The 27371-nt window shown below is 48.0% G+C and overlaps 2 protein-coding genes across 3 annotated transcripts in view; both read right to left on the bottom strand.

Moving 5' to 3' along the window:
- Positions 1–13086, bottom strand: part of VWA3A (von Willebrand factor A domain containing 3A) — a 60631-nt gene extending 47545 nt beyond the window's left edge. Inside the window, exons 1-7 of the mRNA XM_015426191.1 lie at positions 13040–13086; positions 10606–10732; positions 6712–6836; positions 6560–6631; positions 4123–4177; positions 2326–2424; positions 1956–2062 (exon numbers count right to left, since the gene is read on the bottom strand). Coding sequence (XP_015281677.1) covers positions 1956–2062; positions 2326–2424; positions 4123–4177; positions 6560–6631; positions 6712–6836; positions 10606–10732; positions 13040–13086 — 632 coding nt within the window. The remainder of the gene's footprint in view (positions 1–1955; positions 2063–2325; positions 2425–4122; positions 4178–6559; positions 6632–6711; positions 6837–10605; positions 10733–13039) is intronic.
- A 9488-nt stretch (positions 13087–22574) lies between these two features.
- The window catches only part of LOC107123049 (chromosome unknown open reading frame, human C16orf52), a 44817-nt gene continuing 40020 nt past the window's right edge, over positions 22575–27371 (bottom strand). For both annotated transcript variants that reach the window (XM_015426217.1, XM_015426216.1), the window contains 2 exons: positions 26761–26973; positions 22575–23366 (listed from right to left, as the gene is read on the bottom strand). In XM_015426217.1, the coding sequence (XP_015281703.1) occupies positions 23182–23366; positions 26761–26973 (398 nt within the window). In that variant the 3' untranslated portion in view covers positions 22575–23181. The remainder of the gene's footprint in view (positions 23367–26760; positions 26974–27371) is intronic.

Below are 27371 nucleotides of genomic sequence, written 5' to 3' on the forward strand. Positions count from 1 at the left end.
CCCCCCCCCCGGACCTGGGGGCTGACAGCCCCATACACACACCCTTGGGGGGGGGCAGTTAGAACACATTCCTGTGGAGCACCATCTTAAGCCATCCTCCTCCATCCATGAAAAGGAGGCACAATTTATCTTTAAAACGCCTGATTTCCAAGGGCCTGGCAAAATGAAAATGCCCTTCTTAGTGTTCAAAGGAAGAAAAACAGAGAGGGACGGCTGAACTTCACGGGAGAGAAGGAGTTCTGAGACCACTACAAAAAGAGGGGGGAAAGCCCTGTTCCTGGGAATATCCAGTCATTTAGGCAGGTCCGTAGCCAGGGATTTTTTTTATTTTGGGGGGGTGCTTTAAATAAGTTAGGGGGCACTGAAATAAAAATAAAATTAAAGAAACTCACGTAGGCTGACTGCCCCCCCTGCCCCAGCCGGTCTTCACATGTGGTGGCTGGAGGGAAGGGGGGCGCCAGGCTCCAGTGGGACAAAGCAGTGCTCACCCTCCCCCCACCACCATGACCACCGCACCCCTCCCCCAGCTGAAGCAAGGAGCCATGGAATGGGGCAGCGAGTGACTCTGGAATGCACCTCTGGGGAAATGCATTGCTGGTCTGTACAGGGCCACTGGACTGGGGGGGGTTCCTCTCCCCCCCATCTGCAGTCTGATCCCAGAGCCCCCCTCCGGCTGGCCTGTGGGACCCTGCCCTCCCCAGCAGGGACTCATTGCGCCTCTCTTCTCCTGCCTCCCGGCCAGGACAGGCACAGGCGGACAGCACGTTTCCTGGCAGCGGCCATGGAAGGGTGCGGCACGGATACCCCGCTCCGCCCTTGGCTCCTTGGTGCCAGTCCCCCGTGGCCCAGCTTTTGCTGCCTCCACAGCCCATGCCACCCTTGGCTTCCTTTCCTCTCTGAATGAAAGCCCCACCTCGCCTGCTAACCCACCCACCTGGCTGCCTCACACTGCCCGCTGCACAACCTGATTCTCCTTCTGAAAGAAATTATGACTGACCCAAGGTAGCGGACAGCACGTTTCCTGGCAGCGGCCATGGAAGGGTGCGGCACGGATGCCCTGCTCCGCCCTTGGCTCCTTGGTGCCAGTCCCCCGTGGCCCAGCTCTTGCTGCCTCCACAGCCCATGCCACCCCTGGCTTCCTTTCCTCTCTGAATGAAAGTTCCTGCCAGCCCCACCTCGCCTGCTAACCCACCCTCCTGGCTGCCTCACACTGCTTCCTCTGGCGGCCACTGCACAACCTGATTCTCCTTCAAGTGCTGGCCTCACCTGGGAGCCTTGGGCCACCACCAGCTCCGGTGGGGAGTCCTCTGGGCGGCCCAGAGAGTTGGGGGCCTTGGCAGGAAGTTGGGGGGCAGGGCCCTGGGAGGCCCCACCATAGCTATGGGCCTGCATTTAGCTAATGTTTCATAGTCACTAAGAGCCACTTTGGTGTAGTGCTTAAGTGTGCGGACTCTAATCTGGGAGAACCGGGTTTGATTCCCCACTCCTCCACTTGCACCTGCTGATGTGACCTTGGGTCAGTCACAAGCTCTGGCACAGCTGTCCTTGAAAAAGAGCAGTTTGTGTCAGAGTTCTCTCAGCCCCACCCACCTCACAGGGTGTCTGTTGTGGGGAGGGGAAGGGAAAGCAGTTAGAATTTAAGGCTGCCAGACAACCTTCGGATCTCCTGGCTATAATGCACACAATGCCGTACAATAATTATTATTGTACCAAGCCCCCCCCAAAATCAGACCCTTTCCTCAAAATACCCAGTCATTTAGACATGTTTCTTAGGCACGAATAGGTGCCCCCCCCCCCGCCTCGACAACCAGGTTATAGAGGTTTCTGTTGGTTATATAGGGAGTCCCTGGATTACCCCATCAGTTTCTTTTACCCAGAAACCAGGCCAACCCACTGAATGAGGATGCCTAGCTGAAACTCTGACTCCATTAAGCATCAAGCGGCTCACGGCTTACACATCCACGTTGATGGGTTTGGACTCCTTCCAAAGAGGCGAGACTTCGGTACCGAAGGAAAGAAAATACAGGCGCTTCACGTAGCACAACTGCTCATCAACTAAACACTGGGGGAACAAAATGTGCAACTTCGAGTCAATACATAAACTGGGGTAAAACTAGAGGTAACATGTACCAAGCAGGAGGGAAATGCTGCCGTTTGCTGTGCCGGTTGAACTTCAGAGAGATGTTCCAAGCAGCCCGGAATGGAGTTCTGCAGAGAAAAAGCTGCCTTCCCAGGAGAGACGTCTCCCCGGTCTGACACCCTGCACTACCTCTGGCCATGCTTATGACGGAGCACCAGCGCTTACGTGTGCTTCAGTGATCTTACCAGGAGGTCTTTTTGGAAATCGAGGAGTCTCGGCCCACAAGTGATATCAGACGCGTCAATCAGAACCCCAATTCTGCTCCCGTGTATAATGCCAAACAGCTAAAGGAAGGGGAAAGGAAAAGGATGGAGAAAACCAAATCTTGTAACAACCAAATTCTGGTCCCTAGCGATCGCTGGCCTACATCCCAACTTTCTGTTGTACCCACATGCAAACTAAAGCACTAGAACAAAGTTTGAGTCCGGCGGCACCTCGAAGACCAACAAAGTTTAATTCTGGGTATAAGCTTTCATGTGCAGGCACACTTCTTTGAAGTTGGTCTGAAGCAAGAGAACGAGGTCTGAGTCCAGTGGCACCTTCATAAGCAACAAAATTTAATTCTGCGGATAAGCTTTCATGCGCATGCACACATCTTCAAAGTTGGTCTGAAGCAATACAACAAAGTTTGAGTCCAGTGGGCACCTTTAAAACCAACAAATTCCGGGTATAAGCTTTTGTGTGCAGGCACGCTTCTAAAGAAGACTACCCCTCAGGTAGTCTTTCACATCACCTGCTGCCTGGTCCATTTAACTGGGGATGCCAGGGACCTTCTGCGTGCCAAGCAGATTCTCTGCCACACTGAGCCATGGCCCGTTCTCAGGTTCACTTAGGTTTCTGCATCTGGGAGAACAGCAGGTCACTGGAGCAGTTTCAGATTAGATGAAAACAGCATGGGTGGGGAGGCTTAGATTCCTTCCCCCCAAAGTTCCACGGTCCCACTGTGAACTGGGCCTCCCTGCAGGCCTGGGAATTAAGTTCCAAACACAGAACTATCCAAGCCCATCTGGTCACAGGGACTTGTGGCATGCCAATTGGCCCTGAGCTATGAATCAGGAGGATGTCCCACGCTCAGGTACTTTTGCATACTTAGAGAGAGTGTCTTTAGACAAACCATTCCACGAACACACGTGAAGCTGCCTTTTAACGAATCAGACCCTTGGTCCATCAATGTCAGCGTTTGTGGCAGGGGATGAGCTTTTGTGAGTCACTGCTCACTTCTTCAGGCAGTGACTCACAAAAGCGCATTGTAGCTCTGTAAGCTCTTGGAGGATTGGCTACATTAGGGGGTGTGGCCTAATATGCAAAGGAGTTCCTGCTACATAAAGAGCCCACTTTTTAAGCCTGCTTCGGTGGGGAGGGCGGGGTATAAATCAAATAAATAAATAAGGTGCTCCTGGACTCTTGCTCTTTTCTGCTGCTACAGCCAGACTAACATGGCTGCCCGTCTTGATCTAAGGGCAGTAACATCTGTTCAGACTGGCAGCGGCTCTCCCGGTTCTCAGGCTGCAGCTCTTCCACACCACCTACCACCAGATTTGTTAACTGGAGATGCCAGGGATTGAACCTGGAACCTTCTGCATGCCAAGCAGAGGCTCTGTCACTGAGCCATGGTCCCTCCTGTTATCACAGCAAGCAAGAGGCTACATTAGCACACGCACACCCCGCCTCAATTTGGCAAGCAGGGATATGGGCTGTGAAACAGGAACTGCATTCTCTAGCCACCAATGAGAATCACATATATTAGTCAGCATGAAACGACAAAATCCTGCGGCAAAGAGTTCCGCAGGCTAATGGCGGGCTGCACAAAGCAGCGCAAGTCTGAAACCAAAGCAGCACATCTGAAACCTCTTTCTTCTCTTGTGTAATTCACAGCCTCCTGGTGGCGGAGTTTTTTAATGTTATGAAAAAAAAAATTCCCGTTTATATGGCTTCGATGGGTCCCCCCCCCCCTTTTATTTGAACAGACCGAGCCATATTACCTTTCGGCTGTCTTGTAATAGCCACTGGATCCGTTTGTCATAAAGATCGATCGCTCTGGAAGAGGCAAACAGAGAGCAAGCTCAGACTGTGCGTCTTGTTGCGGCACAGCGAGGGGTGGGTTGATGGTCTTATTTATTCTGCACCACAATTTAGTGGGGAGAATATACAGAGCTGCTTTATCCTGAGTCAGACCATCACTCCCTAATAGCAGAGGAGCTCTCCAGAATCTCGGAATGAGGTCTGTCTCACTCTGGCTAACAGGAGATACGCCAGTGCTCCCTCTAAGCTGTGGAGTCTTGCGAGCAAAAATTCTCCTTTGTGAGCTCCTGGCATTTAAGTTGTGAGTGAGCAATTTGGCTACTGCATAAATTAGTTTGCTCTGGAGCCATCCTTCCTGAGCTAAGACAAAAACTGTGTGAGCCGGAGGCTAAAAAACTGTGAGCTAGCTCACACTAACTCAGCTTAGAGGGAACACTGGATACGTGGGAATGAACCTGGGACTTCCTGCATGAGAGACCATGTATGTAACTTCATTTATACCCCACCATCCTCCCACTGGGGAAAAGTGACTTACATCATTCTCCTTTCCTGCATTTTATCCTCACAACAACCCTTTGAGGTACGTTCATGTCTGTGTGTGATTGCTCCCGGGTCATCCCGCAAAGTTAGGATTCAAGCCTGGCTTTCCCAGATTCTAGTCCAACACTACAACCCCTGCACCACATTTGCTCTGCTTCTCATTCAGTATTGCTTAATTTTACTAGCTGGGGCTCTCTGAGGTCTCCGGCTGGCAGGCTAGGGTCTTCCCCAGCTGTGCTACCTGAAACGGTGGCCCTGTTTCTTGGCCCAGAAACTGGAAACACCAGCCTGCATTCAACCATTCAGCAAGGCTGGAAGCTTTCCTACACGTTAAGGAGCCTCCTTCCCACTATCTTTTCCACTATCAGAAGTGCCACTTCATTTGGAGGAAGGCTTCCAATGTGGCTGGTACAGACCAGCAAAGCCCACCACTGTTCCATAATGGTATCTGATGATAGATCCAGGTGGGTCACTGTGTTGGTCTGAAGCAATAGAACAAAGTTAGGGTCCAGTGGCACCTTTAAGACCAACGAAGATTTATTCCGGGCATAAGCTTTTGTGTGCAAGCACACTTCCTCAGATACAGTGAAACAGAAATTCCTCGACCATTACCTATAGAAACAGAGAGGGTGGGTGTAACGATTCCTTGTTTTATATGTGTGTGTGTCTCTTTAAAAGTTTGGTTGCATGGCTGTGTGATAGTCTAGAGTGGTTGAAACAGGCAAGTGTGGGGTGATTGGTGATTGACAGAGAGGGGGAGGGGTTTTGGAAGTGTTTCTGAGTGGATGAATATGTATGTCTGTCAAGAGTGACAGTTACAGTTTTAGACAGTTGATGAAGATAGTGGAACTGTTAGTTCTTTCTGAGGTCTGTGAGAGAAGCAGAGAAAAGTTCAGTTAGTTCTGTGTATGAAGGAAGTTAGAGAGAATAAGAAAAAGTAAATGAAAGCTTAATTGAAGACAAAATATAAGAAAGGCTGTATGTCCTGTTGGAGAGTAACAGTGAACTTATAAGACCTTGAGTTAAAGTTACAAAGTTACCTGAAAAATCCCTGACAGAAAGGGAGCGGATCTTGTGTGAGACACTAAGCAATGGTTGAAAATATTCACATTACTGGTTACATTGTTATACCCTTTTATTTATGAACTGTTTCAATAAATCTTCTTTTATTTAAGTCTGCCAGCTCTGAAAGAAATAATTCCTCAGGAAACACATAGACCCTCATGAGACTTAAAAACTCGACCTACCTATCCAGTGATAGCCAAAAGAAAGTATAAAGGTTTGGAAAGCCTAAAATTTCCTGGTGGCAGCCTAACCTACCCAGTTGAACAAAATAAAAAGAACACTTTTAAAGTGAAACCAGGCCTCCCCAGATAAGGGGTCGTCACAGTGGGGGAGGAGTAGTTGCCAGCGAGGGCCAATTAAAATCAGAGACAGAAACTTGATTCTAATTGGCCCTCCCTGGCAACTAACCCCCCACCCTCTCTCTTTCTAAAGGTAATGGTTGAGGAAATTCTGTTTCACTGTATCTGAGGAAGTGTGCTTGCACACGAAAGCTTATGCCCGGAATAAAACTTTGTTGGTTTTAAAGATGCAACCGGTATCTGATGAAGGGAGCTTGGACATTCGAAAGCTCACACACCCCAAAATCTTGTTAGTCTCTAAGGTGCTCCTGGACTCCAATCTAGCTCTTCTCCTGCAGACGGCCACTCTCTGAAACTGTCCCATAATAGTGACTGGTGCTCCACAGCAGAGCAAAAAGGCCAAAAAGGACAATTTCCCCAGAGTCCTTTGTGTGGGAATCAGAAGCCAGCATAACTCAGCCAGTTGGTGCTCCCATGGCTGCTGGACACTTACGCGTGCAGTCGGGATTCAAAATCACCAATGGCCTCTGTGGTAAACTCCATCTGCTCTGCGTTGTTCGCATCCCTAAGAGCAAAACATTGGAAAGATGAAGAGAAGAGCAGAGCCGGCCGGCCGGCCTGGAAAAAAGAGGACCCTAGACTTACAGCACGACAGTGCCTCTCTTCATCAGCTCTTCCAATGTAAGCTTCATGCTTTCTAAACCGTAACTCTGCATCCAGTCATCAGTAGCCTTCAATCCAGAACAGATCATTGCCGTATTCTTCACTCTCTGTTGGCCAAAAAGGAGACAAAATAAATCCCGGAGGCAGGAAGAATGATAAGAAAAGATCCTTCCTTCCTTCCTTCCTTCCTTCCTTCCTTCCTTCCTTCCTTCCTTCCTTCCTTCCTTCCTTCCTCCCTCCCTCCCTCCCTCCCTCTGACCCACAGGTATTCATAGAATCATAGAATGTTAGAGTTGGAAGGGACCTTGCAGGTCATCTAGTCCAACCCCCTGCACTCTGCAGGAGCATAGCTGGAATATTGATCTATTCCAGCTAAGAATGAAAGGAAGAAAGGAAGAATTCAAGTCAGAGAGGACAGGCTATATGTTATGTTAGAGAGGGTGTCTTGTCATAAGCTGCCCAAACTCTCATGGCCTGAACAAGGAATTTTGCTAAAAAGAGTGTGCTGGCCTAGGATCCTTTAAAATGTGAGTAACTAAAATGTCTGGGGGAGACTCATTTCACTGGGGTGTAAGTGGCTCAATCCATTTCTCTCTAGCCTCTTTATACAATGGACATTGAAATGAAACATAGAAACATAGACTCACTGAGTTGGAAGGGGCCATACAGGCCATCTAGTCCAACTCCCTGCTCAGTGTAGGACCAGCCTAGAGCATCCCTGACAAGTGTTTGTCCAGCCACTGCTTAAAGATGGCCAGGGAGAGGGAGCTCACCACCTCCCCAGGCAGCTGATTTCATGGCTGCACAACTCTTACACTAAATAAGGTTTTCCTAAGATCCAGCTGGTACCTTCCTGCCCTTGATTTAAACCCATTATTGTGATTCCTCTCCTCTGCTGCCAACAGGAATAGCTCCCTGCCCTTCAAATACTTCAAGAGAGCAATCCTGTCTCCCCTCAGCCTCCTCTTCTCCAGACTAAACAGTCCCAAGACCTTCAGCCTTTCCTCAAAGGCATTGGTCTCCAGGCCCCCGATCATCCTCATCGCTCTTCTCTGCACCTGCTCCATTCTGTCCACATCCTTGTTGAAGTGAGGCCTCCAGAATTGCACACAATACTCCAGGTGCGGCCTGACCAAGACTGCATTAGCCTTTTTTGTCGCCACATTACACTGGCTGCTCATATTTAACTTTCGGTCCACCCTTACCCCAAGATCTTGTTCTCACACATTGTTACTCAGACGTGTATCCCCCATCCAGTATGCACGTTCCTAATTTTTGTTACCCAGATGTAGAACTTGGCACTTATCCTTGTTTGCATCTTGTTCACATCCACTCACTTTTCCAGTGTGTTCCGATCTCATTGAATTCTATGTCTTCTAGTGTGTTCGCTGCTCTCCCAATTTTGCATCATCTGCAGATTTAATGAGTAGCCCTCCACACCCTCATCCAGATCATTTATAAAAAATATTGAAAAGTACTGGGCCCAGAACCGAGCCTTGTGGCACCCCACTGGACACCTCCCTCCAGTCAGATGAAATGCCACTGAGAACTACTCTCTGAGTGCGGTTCTCCAACTAGTTCCTTATCCACCTAACTATCCTAGAGTCCACAGTCCTTTAGTTTACCCATCACAGTTTCTGTGACTCCTAAGCTACAACTGCAATATCTGAAAATGGTGTTCCTAATATACGGCCTTCAGAGATCACAGATGGTACTGTATTTAACCTTGGGAGCGTAGTTGCTCACCTGTGTTTTGGAACTCTAAGGTTATACAGATACACCTGGTTTAAGGCAAGAAAGTTGGGGGTGCAGAGTGTTGTGGCAACATGGTGGATGCGATTTGAATGAGCTGCAGACCCCCTCTCCTGTAAAATTGGTGAAAAACCATGCTACACTCTGGAAAGAACGCATAGAGCATGGGGAGATCTGCAAAATAAAAAAAACACTCCTAAACGGGCGGAAAACAGGTCAGTGAAATCCTTTTTTTCGCCAGGGAAAACGACTCGTTCGACAGGCTCTAGAGCAGATCTGAGCTCCGAAATGGCGGCGGAGAAAAGCCCTGCGAAGCCAGACAGGCATGATGATGACGATAGCCCACTATGCAGAAAAGACTTGAAAGAACTAAAAGAGGACTTATTCCAAATACTGACTAAATTGATTTCGGAAATGCTTCAAACAGTCCACACCAAGCTCAACGAAATGGCAAAGAACTGAAAGAGACGTCCAAAATCGCAGAGAATGCAATGGAAATGTCTTTAACCCTCCAGACAGAGGTAAGGCAGCTTTAAACCTCGGATGCATTAATAACGGACAGAGTTCTAGCACTAGAAAAGAGGCAACATAACTTGAAATTTAGGAGCATAGAGGAGGGGGCAGAGGAGAATGCAGATCTAGCCTCATTTAGAAGAAGAAGAAGAGAAGAGATTGGATTTATACCCCGCCCTTCACTACCCAAAGGTGTCTCAGAGCGGCTTACAAATTCCTTTCCCTTCCCCTCCCCACAACAGACACCCTGTGAGGTAGGTGGGGCTGAGAGAACTCTTGACAGAAACTGCTCTTTTTCAAGAACAGCTGTGCCAGAGTTATGGCTTGCCCAAGGTTATCCAGCCAGGTGCAAGTGGAGGAGTGGGGAATCAAACCCGGTTCTCCCAGATTAGAGTCCATGCACTTAACCACTACACCAAACTGGCTCTCCTCCTGGCTTGCACAAGCTCTTAAGATAGAAGATGGAGTAGCTCTAGCAATAATCCGTGCATATCGACTTGGCCCCATGGCGAGAGCAGCTAGAGGTCGACCCAGGGACATCTTAGCCCATTTTATGTACCCAAAATCTCGAGACAGAATCCTAAGAGAGGCACGCCTGAAAGGATCTTTATCCTACAATGGAAAAAAAGTAATAGCCCTTTTGGACCTATCAGCAGAAACCCTGGAAAAGAGAAAATCTTTGAAACTGTTTGCTACCAAGCTGTTTGACTCTAAAATACGGTTTAGATGGAGCCCAGCCTCTGATATACTAATTTTCCGAAATGGGACTCAACTTCAAATTAAAGATGCAAAATCCGGGAAAGCCTTGTTAAAAATACTTGGGATCCATTTAACACAGGAAGAAGACCAACAACTTGATGAAGAACCTGTACCAAAGAAGGACTAAATATTATACCACTGAGCAACTTAGAAGTCTTGGACACTTCTATAGTTTTTCATAAGGCAAGAAAGTTGCTGCAGAAAGAACTAATGGCTTGTTAGACCCATTGAGACAAGCGGTCATCACACATCCTGCCTCTGCTGAGCAATGAACAGAGAGATTCACCAGCTTTACTGACCTGACAATAGGCCCCTGTGTTGCAGTTCATTAACTTTCTAAGGTAATCCATCTGTGCATAAAAGTTGCCTTCTCCCATATGAATCTGACCATCAGCTTATGATCCGCCTCTCAGGGCCTGTTTTGTGTGCCCCCATTTTCAGATGAGTGAGCCTCAGGAAACAGGGTCTTTTCTGTTGTGGCCCCTCAACCACAGAATTCCTTCCACAGGGAGACTTCACTCACCACCACGTTTCTTCAGCTTTAGGCACCAGACAAAAACATTTTTATTTTCCTATCTTTTTTGCGTATTTCTGGTGAGGTTCTGATTATAAAGTTGCTTTCTACCCTCCGCATGCCTGATTATCCTTACAGAAACTGGGATTATCGATGTTAGAACTGAATGCAGCTGCATTTTATTACTGATTTCAGCACTGGTTGGTTTTTTACTGTTTATTCAATACTACTTTGTGTTTATTGATGGAGCACTGAAAAGCCAGCCTCACGGCCAAATATGCTGTAGGTGGGATGGATATAATCAAATAAGTTTCTTTCATTGAAGCTCATTGCCTTACCAAAAGATCGTGCGCCTGGTTGATATTAGTAATCAATAAACCGTGGTCAGATTCACAGTCGGTTAGGGAAATCTTCTGCCATGGTCTCCGGCCTTCTGGCACAGGGGGCTTTGAACCTGCATTCACCCTGCAAAAAAGAGAGAAAGAATTCATAATGCATCGTTATAAAATGCTATGCTAAAGGGTGAGTACAGATTAGGGCTACCAGCTCTGGATCGGGAAATACCTGGAGATTTTGGGGGTGGAGCCTGAGGAGGGCGGGGTTTGGGGAGAGGCGGGACTTCAATGGGGTATAGTACCATACCTCCCACCTAACAAGGTGGCCATTTGCGTCAGGTGAACTGATCTCTGTTATATGATTGGTAGAAAAAGGCTTCTCAAACACTTTATAGCCTGGCTAACATAACCTGTTCTCCCTTACATCTGGGGATTATTCCTAATGCAAATCTTCCAGCAGTATACCTCTATCAACTCATAGTTCCAAATTTGCGTAGAGCCATATCCTTGGCTAGATTTAATGTTCTTCCTTCAGCTGTTTTATCTGGCAGATTCCAAGGGATTCCCTATCCTAGCAGGTGCTGTCCTTGTAGGAAGGATTGTGTTGAAACTGTTGCTCATGTTCTCTTCCAGTGCCCTCTCTATTTGGCATCCCGTCGGGATCTTCTATATCCCATATTAGGCCATTTTTTAGAGTCCCCTGATGATTTTAAGCTTCTTTTCTTGCTCGATAACACAGACACAGAAATAACTGAAATAACAGCAAAGTTTCTCTGCAGTGCCATGGCCCTACGGCCTGATAAATGATATGATGAATTAGGTTTTTCTTTATGATGATAGTCTGTGATATTACTCGGCAATTTTAATTTGACTCTGTGTGTACTTAGATTACTGTATTTTTATTTATATGCCAATAAAAGGCTTTGGATTGGATTTACATGTTTCCCATAGTAACTGGTTTCCTATTTACATATTTGCCAAATAAGGAAGTAACTGGTTTCCCACTCAAATGCTTGCCATATAAGAAAACTATGGAGTGCAGCTGCGTAGGAATGATTGACAGATACAATGTTATATAAGGGCAGTCTTTCCCCTCAGTCTGTGAACGGCTCGGCTGCTGTGCCGGCTTTTCCTTTTATTTGAATTTTAAAAAAATTCTCCTGTTACTAAGAAGAAACCTCGCCTGTTGTGTCTTATTGGGACAGGCACACCAGAAAGGAACCCCTTGTGTTACACTGTCACCTGGAGATCTGTTGTGATCCCAGGAGATCGCCAGCCGCTACCTGGAGGTTGGCAACCCTATAGAATCATAGAGTGGGAAGGGATCTCCAGGGTCATCTAGTCCAACCCCCTGCACAATGCAGGAAATTCACAAATACCTCCCCCTCCACACCCGCAGTGACTCCCGCTCCATGCCCAGAAGATGGCAAAAAACCTTCCAGGATCTCTGGCCAAACTGGCCTGGAGAAAAATTGCTTCTTGACCCCAAAGTGGCAATCAGCATTTCCCTGGGCGTATAACAAAGGGCCACAAGAACTAAGCACTGAGGCAACCCTTCCTGCCCTCCCTCTCATGATCTGCTGAAGTTCACAGAATCGGCATTGCTGCCAGGTGGCCATCTGGCCTCTGTTTGAAAACCTCCAAAGAAGGAGAGCCCACCACCTCCCGAGGTAAGCCTGTTCCACTGAGGAACCCCTCTGTCAGGAAGTTCTTCCTATTGTTTAGCCGAAAACTTTTCTGATTTAATTTCAATCCGTTGGTCCTGGTCTGACCTTCTGTCATATGTGGAGGCACCAGATTCCCATTTCCTTTATTCTCAGACACTGTCTGCACCAAGTCATGGGTTCACAGCTGAAAATCAAAACACTTCCCCCTTGACCTAGTCATCAATGTTTCGCCCTCACAGGGAGGTCATAGGGTTACCAGCCTCCAGGTGGGACCTGCAGGTCTCCTAGAACTGATCTCCAGACGACAGATTAGTTCCCCTGGACAAGATGGCAGCTTTTTGGAGGGTTGACTCTATGGCGTCATACCCAGCTGAGGTCTCTCCCCTCCCCAAACCCCACCCTCCACAGTCTCCACCCGAAATCTCCAGGCATTTCCCAAACTACAGCTGGCAGCCCTAAACTGTGAAGGCCAAGTGAACGAGGCAGGCCACCAAATGATGGTGACTTTTCATCCAGTTGTGGTAAGAATTCTACACACAGCTTCACAAGGAAGGAAGGAAGGAAGGAAGGAAGGAAGGAAGGAAGGATTATTGAAAGCAGTTAGTTTCTGAAAGCTGGTGTTCTGGACTCCTGAGGGTCTCCCTCGCTGGTTTTAACTCCCAAGCGCCCCTGTGGCAATGGGGAGGCTCTGAGTCGAGAGGCTCCTTGGCCAGGAGTTGTGGCTGGAGAGAGCCCCTCCCGTCCCCTGCACCAGTGGTGGTGACTCTTACCTCATTTCCTTCAAGAACTGCCTGTCGTCCAGTAACTTGGTTGTCATCTCTGTTTTGCTAAAAGATAAGAAAAAGAAGCAGCAGCTTGGAAAAACAAGTTCCCTGAGTAAACTATAACCGCAAATCCTGTTGTCAAAATCACCTGCAATTGCATTTCAATATATGAGAGAGAGAGAGAGAGAGAGAGAGAGAGAGTCAGTCCTCCTGTGTAGAAATCCCTGCTGAATGATTTCCCCCCCAACATCGTCTTTTAGGTACTGTACAAAGGACATCTTGTTTGTTTGGGTGTGTGTGTGTGTTGAATTGATTTCCCCCCTTCCCTTCACATCTTGCTTTAAAAAAACAAACACCTGCCTAAGGGTTTGCGAATGTTTATTTTACATGCTCAAGTCTCCTGTTCATTTGTTTTACCTGTATTAATCAGTGCTGTTTTTAGGTTGGCATAAAGATTTGAAAAATTAAATAAATCCTCAGTTTTCATGCAAAATTGGGGTGGTGTTTTGCTATCTGGTGGGATGAATCCTCTGGAACCCCTTCTTTGAAGTATGCAGGGTTGCCATCCTCCAGGTGGGACCTGGAGATCTCCCAGAATTACAACTGATCTCCAGACAGCAGAGATCAGTTCCCCTGGAGAAAATGGCTGCTTTCGAGGGTCGACTTTGTGTGACCTCATGACCCGCTGAGGTCCCTCCTCTCTCCAAACCCCGCCCTCCCCAGGCTCCACCCCCAAATCTCCAGGAATTTTCCAACCTGGAGGCAACCCTACGCTAGCTTTAAAAAATAACTGCACAGCATTATTCCCCACAAAAACAGTGATTTTATGAATATATTCCCCCCCCCGTGAGCCTACTATCTTGAATTCTGTGTAATTTTAAAATATCATCAAAAGTTCATTGAACAGACTCTTCTTTACCCAGTTTTGTTCTTGGCCCCAAGAACTGCCTAATAAAAGGGTGGGATATATGCATTTATTTAAAGTGAAGCTGAATAACCCCTAATTCAAGAGTATGACTGTTCATTAACGAAACAAAGTTTGTGTCTGCTGGTGCCTTGAAGACCATCAAAGTTTAATTCTGGGTATAAGCTTCCGTGTGCAGGCATGACATACTTCTTTAGACATTAATGAGTAAAGAAAAGGCACTCCGCACATGCTTAGGGATATTCTTTACTCTGTGCATCTTTATTCTTTAAAGCAGTCTCTTCCACAGCAGAGCACAGCTTGTATTAAGCCCTCTTTTATTTATTAAAAATATTATATTCCCCCTTTCCATAAAACATCTAAGGCAGCCCCCAGTAAAATAATAAAACAACTCATGCCGTTAAATATGAAGTTACAAGAAGCACTAGAAAACATAGAGGAGGATAAAACACATGAGTGGCCGCATTAAAGAAAATAAAAGTAAGATAAACAAGGGGGAAAACAAACGTATAGATTTGGTTAATAGCTAACTAAACGTCTACTGAAAACAAAAGTATCTTTGTATGGTGTTTAAATGCTAATAAGACGGAGGCCGTATCTTGGTCACAGCTTCCCTCCATGTAGTTGGGTCTTGGACTGAAGACTCAGCAAATGACCTCATCAAATAGGAGAAGCTAGAAGGGACTCAACATTACTGGATCCTGGGCCCAAGATTAAGACCAGTGCTCTCTTGCTTAGAGACATCGCCACTGTCTCTTGGGAAATGAGGATTGTTGCACGTTTATCTTCCTTGCCTCCAAAGTCACGTTTCAACCTCCAAAATCCCCACCTTGGCTTTTCGCTTCTCCCTTGCAAAAAACAATTACGTGACTCTCTATTGCCTTGCTGTTTTTGATTTCCCGGCACTTGAATTTCCCCCGCAAAAACAGCGTACACTTTTCAGGTTTTCTGCACATCCCTGAATCAGCTGTGCATGCTATGTCTATTAAATGGATGAAAGAAGGCACAACGTGTGCACGCCGTGCCAAAAATCTACAAAATGAAGAATAAAAGTAAGAGAACTAGAAACAACGGGGGGAGGAAAATAAATGAATATTAAAAGGGAACAGAATAGGGGATCTAATGCAGAGCTGAGCCTTCGGGCCATTCTTGATCCTTCTGTCCTCTCCCTGGGCAGGCAAGATCCCATCGCTCTGACTTCAAAGGAGTCTCGTACAAAAGTCCAGGACTCACCAGCAACTTCCAGTTCTTTTTATGCAGCTCCCTGTGCTGTAAGGTCGGCCTGTTTCTCCTGATCACTCCTGGCCTGAACTGCATTTCTGTTGCCAACAGCAACGGAAGCAACCAACCACTCTCACCGGGGGAGGGAGGAAGAGAGACACACACAGCCCTGGCGCAGCACGGGCACAAAGGTGGGGAGGCAGGAGGGACCAGCAGTGCCCTCCTAAGCACATTTCCCTGGGGGTGACCCCCACGGGATAGCCCTGAGCAGGATACAAAGTAGACCCCCTTCGGATGGCTTAAATAGGGCTGCAAGGAGGATCTCAGCTTCTTCTTTTTAAATTTTAATATTTTTTATTAAATATAAAACAACTGATACAGAGAATCGCAAACAAAACAAACTATTTTACATTAATAATCCTCTTGATATTCTAGTCAGTCTATCTAGCTAATTAAAACTCTTAACAAGTTTTCTAATAATACAGCTGGGTTAGCAGCCATCTTGTATAAATGTAAGAATTTGACTCCAAGTGCTAACCTAGCAGTTCGAAAGCAAGAAATTGCAAGTAGATAAATAGATACCACTTCGGTGGGAAGGCAGCAGCGTTCCAGGCGCCTTGGTGTTTAGTCATGCCGGCCACATGACCACGGAAACGTCTTCGGACAGCGCTGGCTCTTCGGCTTTGAAACGGAGATGAGCACCGCAACCCTAGAGTCGGATTCGACTGGCTTTCGAGCAAGGGAACCTTTACCTAGCTAATATTTATTGATCAAAATTATGGAATCTCAACTTCTTCTTTTTTTTGAACACAATTTTATTTTTCATGAAAATATTGATGTCATCAGTTCCATTAATATTTCAATTTTTACCCCCAATATCCCCATTTTACTCTCCCCCTCCCCGTGGCTTCCCGCAATGCTTCCCCCCTCGTCACTCCAGTATACCTTAAGATAACATCATATTCTAGTTTCAATATTGTTCTAAATATAATAGATTATGCTTTACATCCCAGTTCTTTATGGAATCTCAACTTCTTAAGCAGCATGGGGGGGGTATTATTCACGCCTCTGAACAGCCCTTTTGCTAGGCAATGTTTGAGTAGGGTTGCCAAGCCTGGACATTTGGAGACAGACCCCCTGAGGTTGGGCTTGGGAAAGGGAGGAAGCTCAGTGGGGTATAAATGCCATAGAGTGCAGTGCACTCTCCAAAGGGGCCATTTTCGCTGTAGTCCGTAGATCAGTTGTAAGCACAGGAAATCTCCAGACAGACCCCACCAGGAGGCTGCCAACTCAAAGCTGGGGCTCCAGTTTTTAGGAATCGCCTTTGTCCAACTGGTTAAGAACGACATGAATACTCTGGTTTCTCCTTGGATCGCATAACTCTTTCACCTTTACTAAAGATTTCCGTGGAGAGGATGAAAGACATGAAATGCTGAATAAAATGTTCATATTGGTCACTTGAGAGATGATAAATTTCACCAAGATTATCAAAAGCCTCTTCTTGAATCTATGGTGAAATCATGTAATACTGGATTATTTGTAATAATAATAACTCTTATTATTTAATGCATTTTAAATATTTATATCCCGCCTATCCCCAATGCCGAAGGCAGCTTATTTTCTATTTCTTCCTCTATTTAATATTGATTTCGTTTATAAACTAGGTAACTTGGTATTTGTATACTTGACATACATGCTTCATTATAGTCAAATTATCTATTTAGAAGAGTTATGGTTCTAGCAAAGCCTTATGGATAAAAGGATGGCAGGCAGGGACTGTGTCAAGGCTAGAATCACTTAGTGAAAACGGTAGGTAGGTAAGTGTATTTAGTAAGTATTGCAATATATACGTCTGGTGCATTGGTTAAGTGCATGGACTTTAATCTGGGAGAATCGGGTTTGATTCCACACTCCTCCTGCTGGATGACCTTGGGCAAGCCATAGTTCTGACACAGCTCTTCTTGTAGTTACCTTGTTGAGTTCCATTGTTGTTGTTGACAGTCATAAGAGTTTGTGTTTTGTTTAAGTTGAAATAAAATAAAAATTTTAAATTAAAAAAAAGAAAAGAAAAAGAGCAGTTTCTGTCAGAGCTCTCTCAGCCCTACCTACCTCACAGGGTGTGTTGTGGGGAGGGGAAGGGAAAGGAGTTTGTAAGCCGCTCTGAGACTCCTTCGGGTAGTGAAGGGCGGGGTATAAATCCAATCTCCTCCTCCTCCATCTAGTTGTGTTTGTGGCTGAAACTGGAACCAGCAGCCTCCTGGGTCCCATTCTTTCCTTGCCCCTTTCTTACCTCTGCAAGAGGCAACCCTTGAGCATCTATATTTCTGTGTCCAAGGTAATGCCGATCACCACTCTGGAGTCAGGAAGGGATTTTCCTCCTGGACAGATTGGCCCAGGGATCCCGGAGGTTTTTTGCGTTCCTCTGGGCATAGAGCAAGGGTCACTGGAGGCAGCGGGGGGGGGGGAGGTAGTTGTGAATTTCCTGTGTTGTGCAAGAGGTTAGACCAGATAACCCTCGAGGCCCCTTCCAGCTCTATGTTTGTATTTCTGCCCCTGCCAGGCACAGTGACCAAAGCTGGCAAGGGGTGCAGACCTTTAATGGCCACTTCTTTCACTGACACAACCCCCCCCCACACACACACACCTAGCAGGCAGTTCAAATCCACTGCTGCTCTTACCACATGCCTCAGCATCTTGCTGTTAAGACCAAGCCAGTCCCATTGCTTTAAGTAGACAATTTATTTTTTGATAAACTTGCTCAATAACAAAAATACAAGTGAAGAAAATTATGTCTGATTTATACAGTTTGTATTAACAATTTGTTTTGGAAATTAATTGAAACATGGGGGGGGGGAGTCCCAACCAATTAGAAAATAAATTCTCTTAATGATTGCTGGCCGGGGCGGGGGGGAGGGAATGCAATTTTCCTTCATCTTCTGTTTCCCATCCTTCACAAGTTTTTTTAAAATCGTTTAAAAAACAGACAAACTTCAATTGAAATGCATTCTTGCGGCGGGCAGGGGGGGGGGTGGGCGGGGGACTACTGTGTGCTTGGAAAGGATTAAAATTGATACTTACATCTTACATCTGAAGAAGATACTTACATGATCTCTACATCTTAACTTCTATGGGAGTTAACTGGCAGAAATAGGCCGAACCCCAACCCACTCCCACAGAAAAGGGAGGTTTGCACGCCAACAGGCTGGTAAAAAATAGAACGTGTGGGTAGCAAGACCTTAGACTTGCACTCAGAGAGAAGTCACACTGCAAACACCTTCAAGGGGGAAGGAAGCTGCTGCTGCTGCTCGAATGAAAAATGGTCACAGAGGCAAGGAACATTCTCCACAGGCCTGTCAAAGTGACTGCAGGGGAACAAACTTCCATTCACCAAAAGCATGGATGATAACAAAAGAAACAGACAGACACAAAAAGAATGTTACACTCTCGGGCACCTGAAATCTCAAAACTTCCAGGCACGACAGGAATAGGAGTGTACACAGGTCGGCTGCCCGGAGGACAATGACGCTGGCAAGATTTCAAAAGGCCTTCTGTGGATTTCCTTGGGCAAAGAGTTGTGCATACAGAGAGAACTGAATTTAAGGGCCCCGGGTATGTGAACCCCCACTTTTCCTTCAAAAAGAATCCTTTGTGCAAACCGGAGTGACATAACGGCCCACAGATGTCGACCGCGATGCTCCTAGGTAAGGAAAAGAAACACACGGTGGAAACCGAAGTATCGGACAGAAGGCTGACGAACAATCGCACCATTAAAAAACTGCTTTATGTACAGTTCACAAGATATGATCTTTCTGCTATAAATTAATACTGCGCTTTTTTGTGACCTTATTTCGAAAGCAAACCATTGACCTTTTCTTCTGCCTCTTTTTCATGACAGGGATTCTTCCTCTCCCCGGCCCAGAAAGCACCAAATTCCTATGTATTTCTCCCCCCAAAATGTTTGTGGACAGGTTAAATTTTTACTTCTAGGCTGGTTAGCTCCTTCCTTCAGATGTCCCAGCTTAGTTTTGGGCGCTTCCCCCCACCCGCCCTTTCTCACCGGCTTGTGGTGCAGCTTTCGGCTGATTTCTCTCCCTGTTTATATTTAACCATGTCCTGAGGGTGGTCAAACACCAAACCTTCCTTGCATATGATGAGCAAACGTATTGGACCAGATGGAAGTGAATTAACAATTACACCACGGGGTATAAAAATCTCTGTGGTACCTCCCCCCCCCTAGTTCTAAGTGACCGTAAATACCTCAATTGGACCAAGAGGGCATCCAATCCTGGTTAATTCAATGCCCACCTGATACAGAAGCCCCTTATTTCCTGGCTGATTTGGGCTTCTTGGTGGCTCTTCCCGTAAACAGTTCAACAAGCAAATGGGGTGGGGTTTTTTGATCCTGCTCCTGCTCTGTTTCCTTTGGCTCACTGTTCAGCAACTTCATTACCTGGGATTTGCTCCGTCTTGTTGTCTAGGGATTCTCCCCGTTAGGATTTAAAATTTGGGCCCGGCATTTGCAAGTCAGTTCCATGGTCTAAAGGTTGGGAAGCATTATCTGCTGTTGCCCCAAACAGGCCGGCATTTATCAAGGTAGCCCAGGAGCTGCCCATCCCTCCCCCATTTCTAAAAAAAATTCCATTTTCTAATTCAAGAACCAAACATGCAAGACCACCTGTGTGCTTTCAGATCTGGAAGGGGGGGGGTGTCATCAGTTACATTTAGTGAAGCCCCGCCAGTCCTCAAATCCCAGAGGAGCTAGCCTCTGCAGCCCTCCCTACCCCCCGGGATGTACTGGGACAGTCTCCTTAGTGTTCTACAAAGCTACAAATGATTACAAACTGGTGAGGTTCAGGAAAGTATCATGGACTCCTCTATGCCTTTCCCCCATAAATCTGAACAATCGTCTGCTGGTTGGCTTTTTAAAATGCTTTAGTGGTAGATGATTTAATGCAGCGGAAGAAACTTTATTCTGTGTTATCTTAAGGGAAGGGGGGCGGGGCGGGGAGAGAATCGGCACACCTAACACGTTTGTGGACCAGGCTGCAACATGACCTCTGCAACGCCAGAACTGTTGGTCACCAGCAGCACCACCCTATCAGGTGGGTGAACTTCCAAGGACTGTTCAGTAAGGAGTACAAGAGCCCCCACCCATGCAGCAATGAAACATGCCTTTTACTAGATGCAGACAAGGTGTGTGTGTGCAGAGGAAGGAAAGCTGGGGACGGGGGCTGAGGCAAAAAGAGATGGAACTGAGCTTTAGGGCTACCAGCCCAGCCAGAACTCCATGCAGCTTTCTGCTACCATAAACGCTCTGCATCCTCACTGCAAAAAGCACCTGAGCCATAGAATTAATTGGGGCAAGAGGACTAGTGTTACCAAATTCTCTTTCTTGGCCTTTCTCCTGTGCTTTCCACAGCAGACTGGCCTGCAAACATCAAGCAAGCAACGCTTCATCGGCCTCATTTCTGCAGGCCACGCAGCCGGGAATAATACTGGCAACAAATGAACCAGGATGGCGAGCAGACCCAGAAGGGGAGCTTCATTGAGACAGCCCTGGCCCCAGAATTATCCCCCCATGGAGCTATTTACAACAAGCCTTTTGAAGGAGTAGTCACGGTCAGTCCAGGGCTGTTCCCTTGGGGCCTCCAAAGTGAGAACTCAATCACGTTGCTCAGGGTTAAGTATCAGTCCTTCATGGTGTGGGGGAAAGACTAATTAAACCTCAAGATCCTCAGAGCAGTGGGAGGAATTTCCTGCCAAGACCCAAGCTCCCAACCACCCTCCCCAGCAAGATACAAATTTGGAAATCATTCGAACCTAAACCAGAAAGGTCTGGGGGGGGGGGAGTATATTTTCAGAAAGCTACGCGAATACATAAGTGTTCATGAGTTCTCGCTTGGACAAACGGAAAAGAGAGACAAAATAACATCAGAGAGAATGAACCATGAATTCTACAGAAGAAAAATCTGATAACATTGCCAAGTTAGTCCCTTGCAATAATACTGTGATGGGAAAGCTAGCACGATTTGCAGATCACTTACAAACGGTACCCCATTCATCCACCACTGAGAATCCCAAACCTCAGAATCAAGTGGGAGGGGTGGAGAGAGGAAAAAACACACCAGTGGACTTTGGCCTTTGTCAGGGATCTGTCTCCATGTTGGAGAAACCCCTCTGCTTTGTGCCGATCACAGCACTGGCCACAGGCAACTGGTAGCCCACCTCACACTACTCCTATGACACACCAGCACAAATGACCCTCCCGCCACAGGGGGATGCCCCCTCAGGGTGACGCCAATGCGCCCTCTGTTATGTCGAAAAGCACCTGGCAGTGACTACCAACCCATCTTCATTTAATTCCAAAAGAATTCAGCTACTGTTCCCCGTGATCTCGAGGCCCTAGCTACCCTACCCCGCCCAAAGATTCTGTTTTGTGGGAGTATCAAAGGCCAGGACCGGCCACACATCCATTCAGCAACTGGTGCGTTTTAACTCAGGAATACTGGGCTCAGAGAGAACACAAGAGTGGCACTTGATGCTACAAATCGCAAAAGCCCAGTGATAGTTCTGCATGCCAGGACAAGACACGGGGGGCGCCAGATGACCAGACTGGCTCCCTTTTTGGTAACGATGAGGGACTTCATGTAACACTTTCCCATTGCGCTGCCATCTCCCCAAGCTCAAGTTACAGTTGAGTAGAGATCTCTCTCCGTGGCAGATAAGCTGTGGCAGAAACTCACATTAATGTAATGATCAAAGCCAAAACCTGGCCAAGGGGAGAGCGAGAGGTGGAAAGGAGGCCCGTCCCAGGAATACAACAGCTGCTCACAGTTTAAAGGAGTGCATCATCCCGTCTGTGGGGTTTGACCTTGGAGGGTGATGACATGATGTTGCCTTCTATTCCCTGCAACGCACAAATAAATTACCGTACACAGAAACTTTAGCTTAACTTAAAATTGCACCGAGGAAGGCATGGGTATGTACCTTAGCACAGGGAGAAAAACAAGACAGACCTGTGAAAATCAAGGGCTGCTACAAAGATTGAGGTAAACTGAAGACCTGTCAGCTCGGCAGCCTTCAGAAGAAATGGCTTTGTGTGTTTGTGTATGTTGTTTGTTTTCCTTTCCTTCTCTTTTTTCCTACTGAGTTTTGCACACCACAGTATTTCGCTAGCAAAGCACTTGGAGTTCTCTTCCAGAAGCTTTCTTAGGTTGTGTATTCGTATATATATACATATATATGTATACACATTCGGTATACCACATCAGCAAAATATGTATATATATTTATATAAATATAAAGGAAGGATGCCCCTTTTCCCTCCCACCCCCAGTGTGTTTCCTACAGCTCATGGGGCAGACGGGGGGGGGGGGGGAAGAAGGGGGGGGACATGTTTTGTCGCAAAAGATTTCTGAGAACCTCTTTTGATCTCTTGGCTTTGGGGTGCAGTTAATTTGAAATTGACCTCTTTTTTTTGGTGGCAAACACTTCTTTGCCTGTCACAGAAGGAAGATGCTAATCTACTTAAGCAGTGGGGCCAGCCCCACTTTAACGCCCTTGGCAAACCTCTGGTCGACCAAAGTTCATAAATACTTTTCTTTTGAGACTTTCAAAACTGTCAAAACATTTAAAAACTGGCACACAGTACAGTGATGGTGGGGGGGCAAGAGAGACGCTGCTCCTCGGTGGTCGAGAATCCTCCTCTGCTCGACTGTCGAGTCTCCTTCTCCGCTCGCTCCTTGTCACAGTGCGCGCCCAACTTCTTGCAGGCGCTCAGGAGGAGGAGTGAAAGGTGGCTGTATTTGGTTTATGGAAAAGGCTCTCCACATCTCTCTCTCTCTCTCTCAATAAAAAAATATTCAAAGTGCATAGCGAGACCGACACCAGAGACCTCCTCGTTGACGATAAGACCGCGACAGCCCGACGTAGGCACCCTCCTGAGAATGCGGCGGACGCTCTGCTCTCCTTCATGACCGAGTGAAGCTGGCGAAGGCGGCCGTCAGCCTGGTAAGCACACTTTGCCAGCAAATAGAAGTCCGACTATTGTAAAGAAAATGGATAGAACAAAGAGTACGTAGGACGACCCGACCACGGTGTTGTTCGGCAGTTTGTAAGGCTGGCCGCCCACTTCGTTGATGTAAAAACCTATTGGGAATATGAGGGCTGCCATGCAGAAGAGGATCACTGGAAGGAAAGAGAAGTCAGGTCAGCGACAGGACGCGTGAAAGGCACAGGGCCACGCAGACGGCTGGCTCCATCCACCCATCTCAGTTCCCTCTCCTCTCGCAGAAAGACCCGGGCTGTTCTGATGACCAGAACTGCAGTGCAAGCCGCTAGAGGGCGCTTACAGATTGACATTGATGGTTCCAGAATTCCCATTAATTAATTCCAGAATAAGCTGTGGCAGAAGAGGGAGAGACCCTTAAAAGTAAAAGGGCTGCCCTTCCTAGTCAAGTTGCAACTATGGCTGATCCCGCAGGTGGGGTTTTCAAGGCAAGAGACAAAGAGAGACACAGAGGTAGGCTTGCCTCTGCAGAGCAGCCCTGGCCTTCCTTGGGGGTCTCCCTTCCAAATACAAGCCAGGACACCCCCCCCACCCTGCTTAGCTTCCGAGATCTGATAAGATGGGCTAGCCTGGGCCACCCAAGCCAGGGCGAGGGATGGGCTGAGGTGGCTTGCCATGGCCTGTCTCTGGACTTCCTTAGGGGTCTCCCATACCAGTACTGACCGTGGCTGACCCTGCTTAGCTTCCGAGAGCTGGGCTAGCCTGGGCTACCTAGCTAGAAAGCCCTTCGCTCAAGTGGCTTTTCAGTGTCACACTGGTCCAATTGTTTGGCCAACACTAGGAAATTCCAGGGTTTTTTAAAAAACCCAAACTTCTGCAATTCCTCTTATTTGGTTTAAAATATTGGTGCCCCCCCCCCCCCAAATGCAAGCCCTAAAGTCCCTCTTGTGGGTCTCTGAGGCGCTCCTGGGCTTGAATCCAACGGTTCTCCCGCAGACCGACATGGCGACCCTCGGTCTACTATCAGGCCCTTCCATCCGCACCAGGCTAGACAGCTGGCTCCCTCCCTGCCTCACTCGGATTTAGCCACAGTGATCCGTGCAACTGTCACCTCCAGATTAGATTACTGTCGCTCGCTCTTCACGGGGCCACCCTTCAGGCTGCCCCAGAAACTCCAACTGGTTCAGAAGGCGATGGCACGCGTTCTCACTGGAACTCCCCTTAGGAGCTCGTAATTCAACCGGTGCTCCGCCAGCCGCACTGGCTCCAAGTGGAATACCGGATCCAATTCAAGGTTTAGGTACTAACCTTTAAAGCCCTAAACGCTCTGGGACCAACGTATCTGTGGGACCGCCTCTCCCTCGTTATCCCCCCAAAGAGCACTACGCTCCGTGGTTAACAACTCACTGGTGGACCCTGGCCCAAAAAGTACCCAGCTGTCCTCGACCAGAGCCAGGTTTCCAGCCCTGGCCCTGACCTGGTGGAACTCTCTCTGGAGGGAGACTTGGGCCCTGTGAGACCAGGTGCAGTGCTGCAGGGCCTGTCAGACTGAGATGTTCCGCCAGGACTGTGGGTGAGGAGAAACGATGGTTTTCATTAAGACTGGCCGCCTTTCCCTCCTCTTCCCCCCCCCCTTGCTGTGATTCCCTTATTTATTAATCTGTATGTTACTTACTTTCCCCCCAGGACAACGGGTATGGTATTGTGCCATCGTATTGATTGTTAGTGGTGTGTAAGAGTTTCTAAGAATTTTATCTGATGGTTGCTGCTACCCGCTCTGAGCCCTGTTGTGCAGGGGAGGGCGGGCTATAAATCCAATACATACGTAAATAACTAGCATCAAATTTAGTTACCCCAGAAGGGTACAATTCAGGCTGAGAAGCATCCAGGTGAGGAAAGGCAGGCACCCCTGGGGATCTCCCTCTTCTCCAGCTCCTAGGGCAGCCTCGGGTCCCTGCCGAAGCAGAACAGACAGACACCTGCCCGCCCCGCGGCTGGTGTCTCCCTCCAAACTGGTGATATGCCCACAAACTAATGAGTCAACACTCCGAATGACTTGCAGGAAGAATACAACAGTCACAGAGTTCACGGCGCTTCTGGTGACTGGCGGGATGGCTTCTGATTGGCAGTGACAGGGAATCACGAGCCAGGTCTGTTCTTTGGCCCTGGTGGGTTTCCTCCTCCTCCTCCTCTCCTGGGCTGGAGAAGGGGAGAGCAGGCAGGCAGGCTCCCTGCATGCCGGGGAGAAGCTTCTTCCTGTGAGAGATGCTCAGAAGCGCAAGGCCAGGCCAGCAGGGTGCAAACCCCAGGGGATCAGTCTCAAAGGCCCATCTGGTCCAGCACCCTGTTTCCCCACAGCAGCCCCCCGAGTGCCCCTGGAGAGGCACACAGGAAACGTCGGCCAGAAGCATGGTGCCTCTGAACAGAGCTCTACTTCACCATCAGGACCACGAGCTGTTGACAGGACTAGGAGTCCACACATTCAGCTGAGCCCCTTTTGAAGCCATCCACGGGAATGGCCATCAATGGATCGTGCGGCAGTGAATCCCGTAAGCAAGTTACCTGCCGTCAAGTCACAGACGACTTATGGCGACCCTGTAGGGCTTCAAGGCAAGAGACGTTTGGAGGTGGTTGGCCATTCCCCGCCTCTGTGTCACGTGGTCTCCCACCCACGTGCGAGTCAGGGCCGGCCCTGCTTAGCTGCTGAGATCTGACGAGATCAGGCTGACTGGGCCTATCCAGGTCAGGGCCAGAGGAGTGTAAAGGAGAACTTCCTTCGGTCTGTCCTGCACATGAAGCCCATCAACTTCATCGAGATGTAGAATTATGGGAGCAGGAGTCACTCTCCCTTCCCCCCCCCCCCAAGATAACACCCATTAATGTTATAAGCCTCTATCACATCCCTCCCTAGTCGGAGGGAGCCAGGCAGACAGTGTGGTGTAGTGGCTGCAACAGAATCTGGGAGCCCTCGGTTCAGATCCCCTACTGTGTCGTGAAGTCTGCTGGGTGACCTTGGGCCAGTCGGTCTCACTCTCAGCCTAAACTACCCCACAGTGCCGTTGGGAAGATGTTTTAATTGGAAAGGCAGGAACTTTCATCAGCCCACGTTTGGCATGGCCCGGCTACAAATCAGTAACCAAAGCAGGCTTCTCCTCCTTATCAAAACGACCCAATTAGAAAAAGAAGAAGACTGTAAACAAAGTTGCTTTGACTCTCGAAAGCGGACACTCTGAAACTCTTGTTGGTCTCCAAGGTGCTCGTGGACCCAGATCAAAAAGCCTCTCAGCCTCTTCGCTGTCTGGGGAACAAGAAAAGGGAAGGGAGAACAACACATTCCACAGCCTGAACTCCTGGAAAGAGCATCAGAGATTTTTTTTCCCTTGGCCAAAAGCAACAAAACCTGTACTGTTTAGCCTCTCCTTGTAGGGAAGGAGCTCTGACCCCTTGATCATCCTGGCCGCCCCTTCGCCAGCCAGATGGTATCTTTTCTGAGAGGAGGGCGTTCCAAGTGAGACTGCTCACTTGCCCGGCCGACAGGCGGGCCTCCTCAACGGGCCAGAGAGGCACACTTACTTCCAGTGAATGCTATCCAGCGGGCGTACTTGGTCGCTTCTCTTCGCCAGTGGGAAGCCACTAACAAGCCGCACGTGACAGTCAGTGAAATTATGCCCATGATGATGAAAAATAAGGTGGTGATCCACTCCGGGGGCAACCGGGGAGGGATGCAGGTCCTGTCACGTCCGTGGATGGTTTGACACTGTCGCACAAGGCCAACGGTGAGAGCACCTGCAACGACACACACAAGACAACTGTCAGCAGATTGGAAGGGGGGAGCCAGGGATGGGCCCAGTTCCCCATTCCCCACTGAGAAATGAGAAGGTCACCGCTTGCAGAACGACGAAAGCTTGTGGCCGTGCTATCGGAATTTGGAAGCTCGCAAGGAGAGACTGTTAAGAGCCCCTCCACCAGCATTACCCTTCAGCAGCTGGCCTTTGGGGACGGCCTCTGAACCTGGAGATGCCATTAATGGGAATATCGAACGGGCTGATGGAGGTCCATTGTCTGTGCCAGCTTACCCCTGCACGCCATGTGACGGAAGACTGCCTTGCTGGTAATCTAAGGCAATGCAATGCAGTGCCCCTTCTGCCGCCTCGATGCCATTTGTAGGAGATCTGGCCTGCACT

Source organism: Gekko japonicus, unplaced genomic scaffold, assembly GCF_001447785.1.
Source record: "Gekko japonicus isolate JY-2015 unplaced genomic scaffold, Gekko_japonicus_V1.1 scaffold384, whole genome shotgun sequence".
In the NCBI taxonomy this organism is placed as follows: Eukaryota; Metazoa; Chordata; class Lepidosauria; order Squamata; family Gekkonidae; genus Gekko; species Gekko japonicus.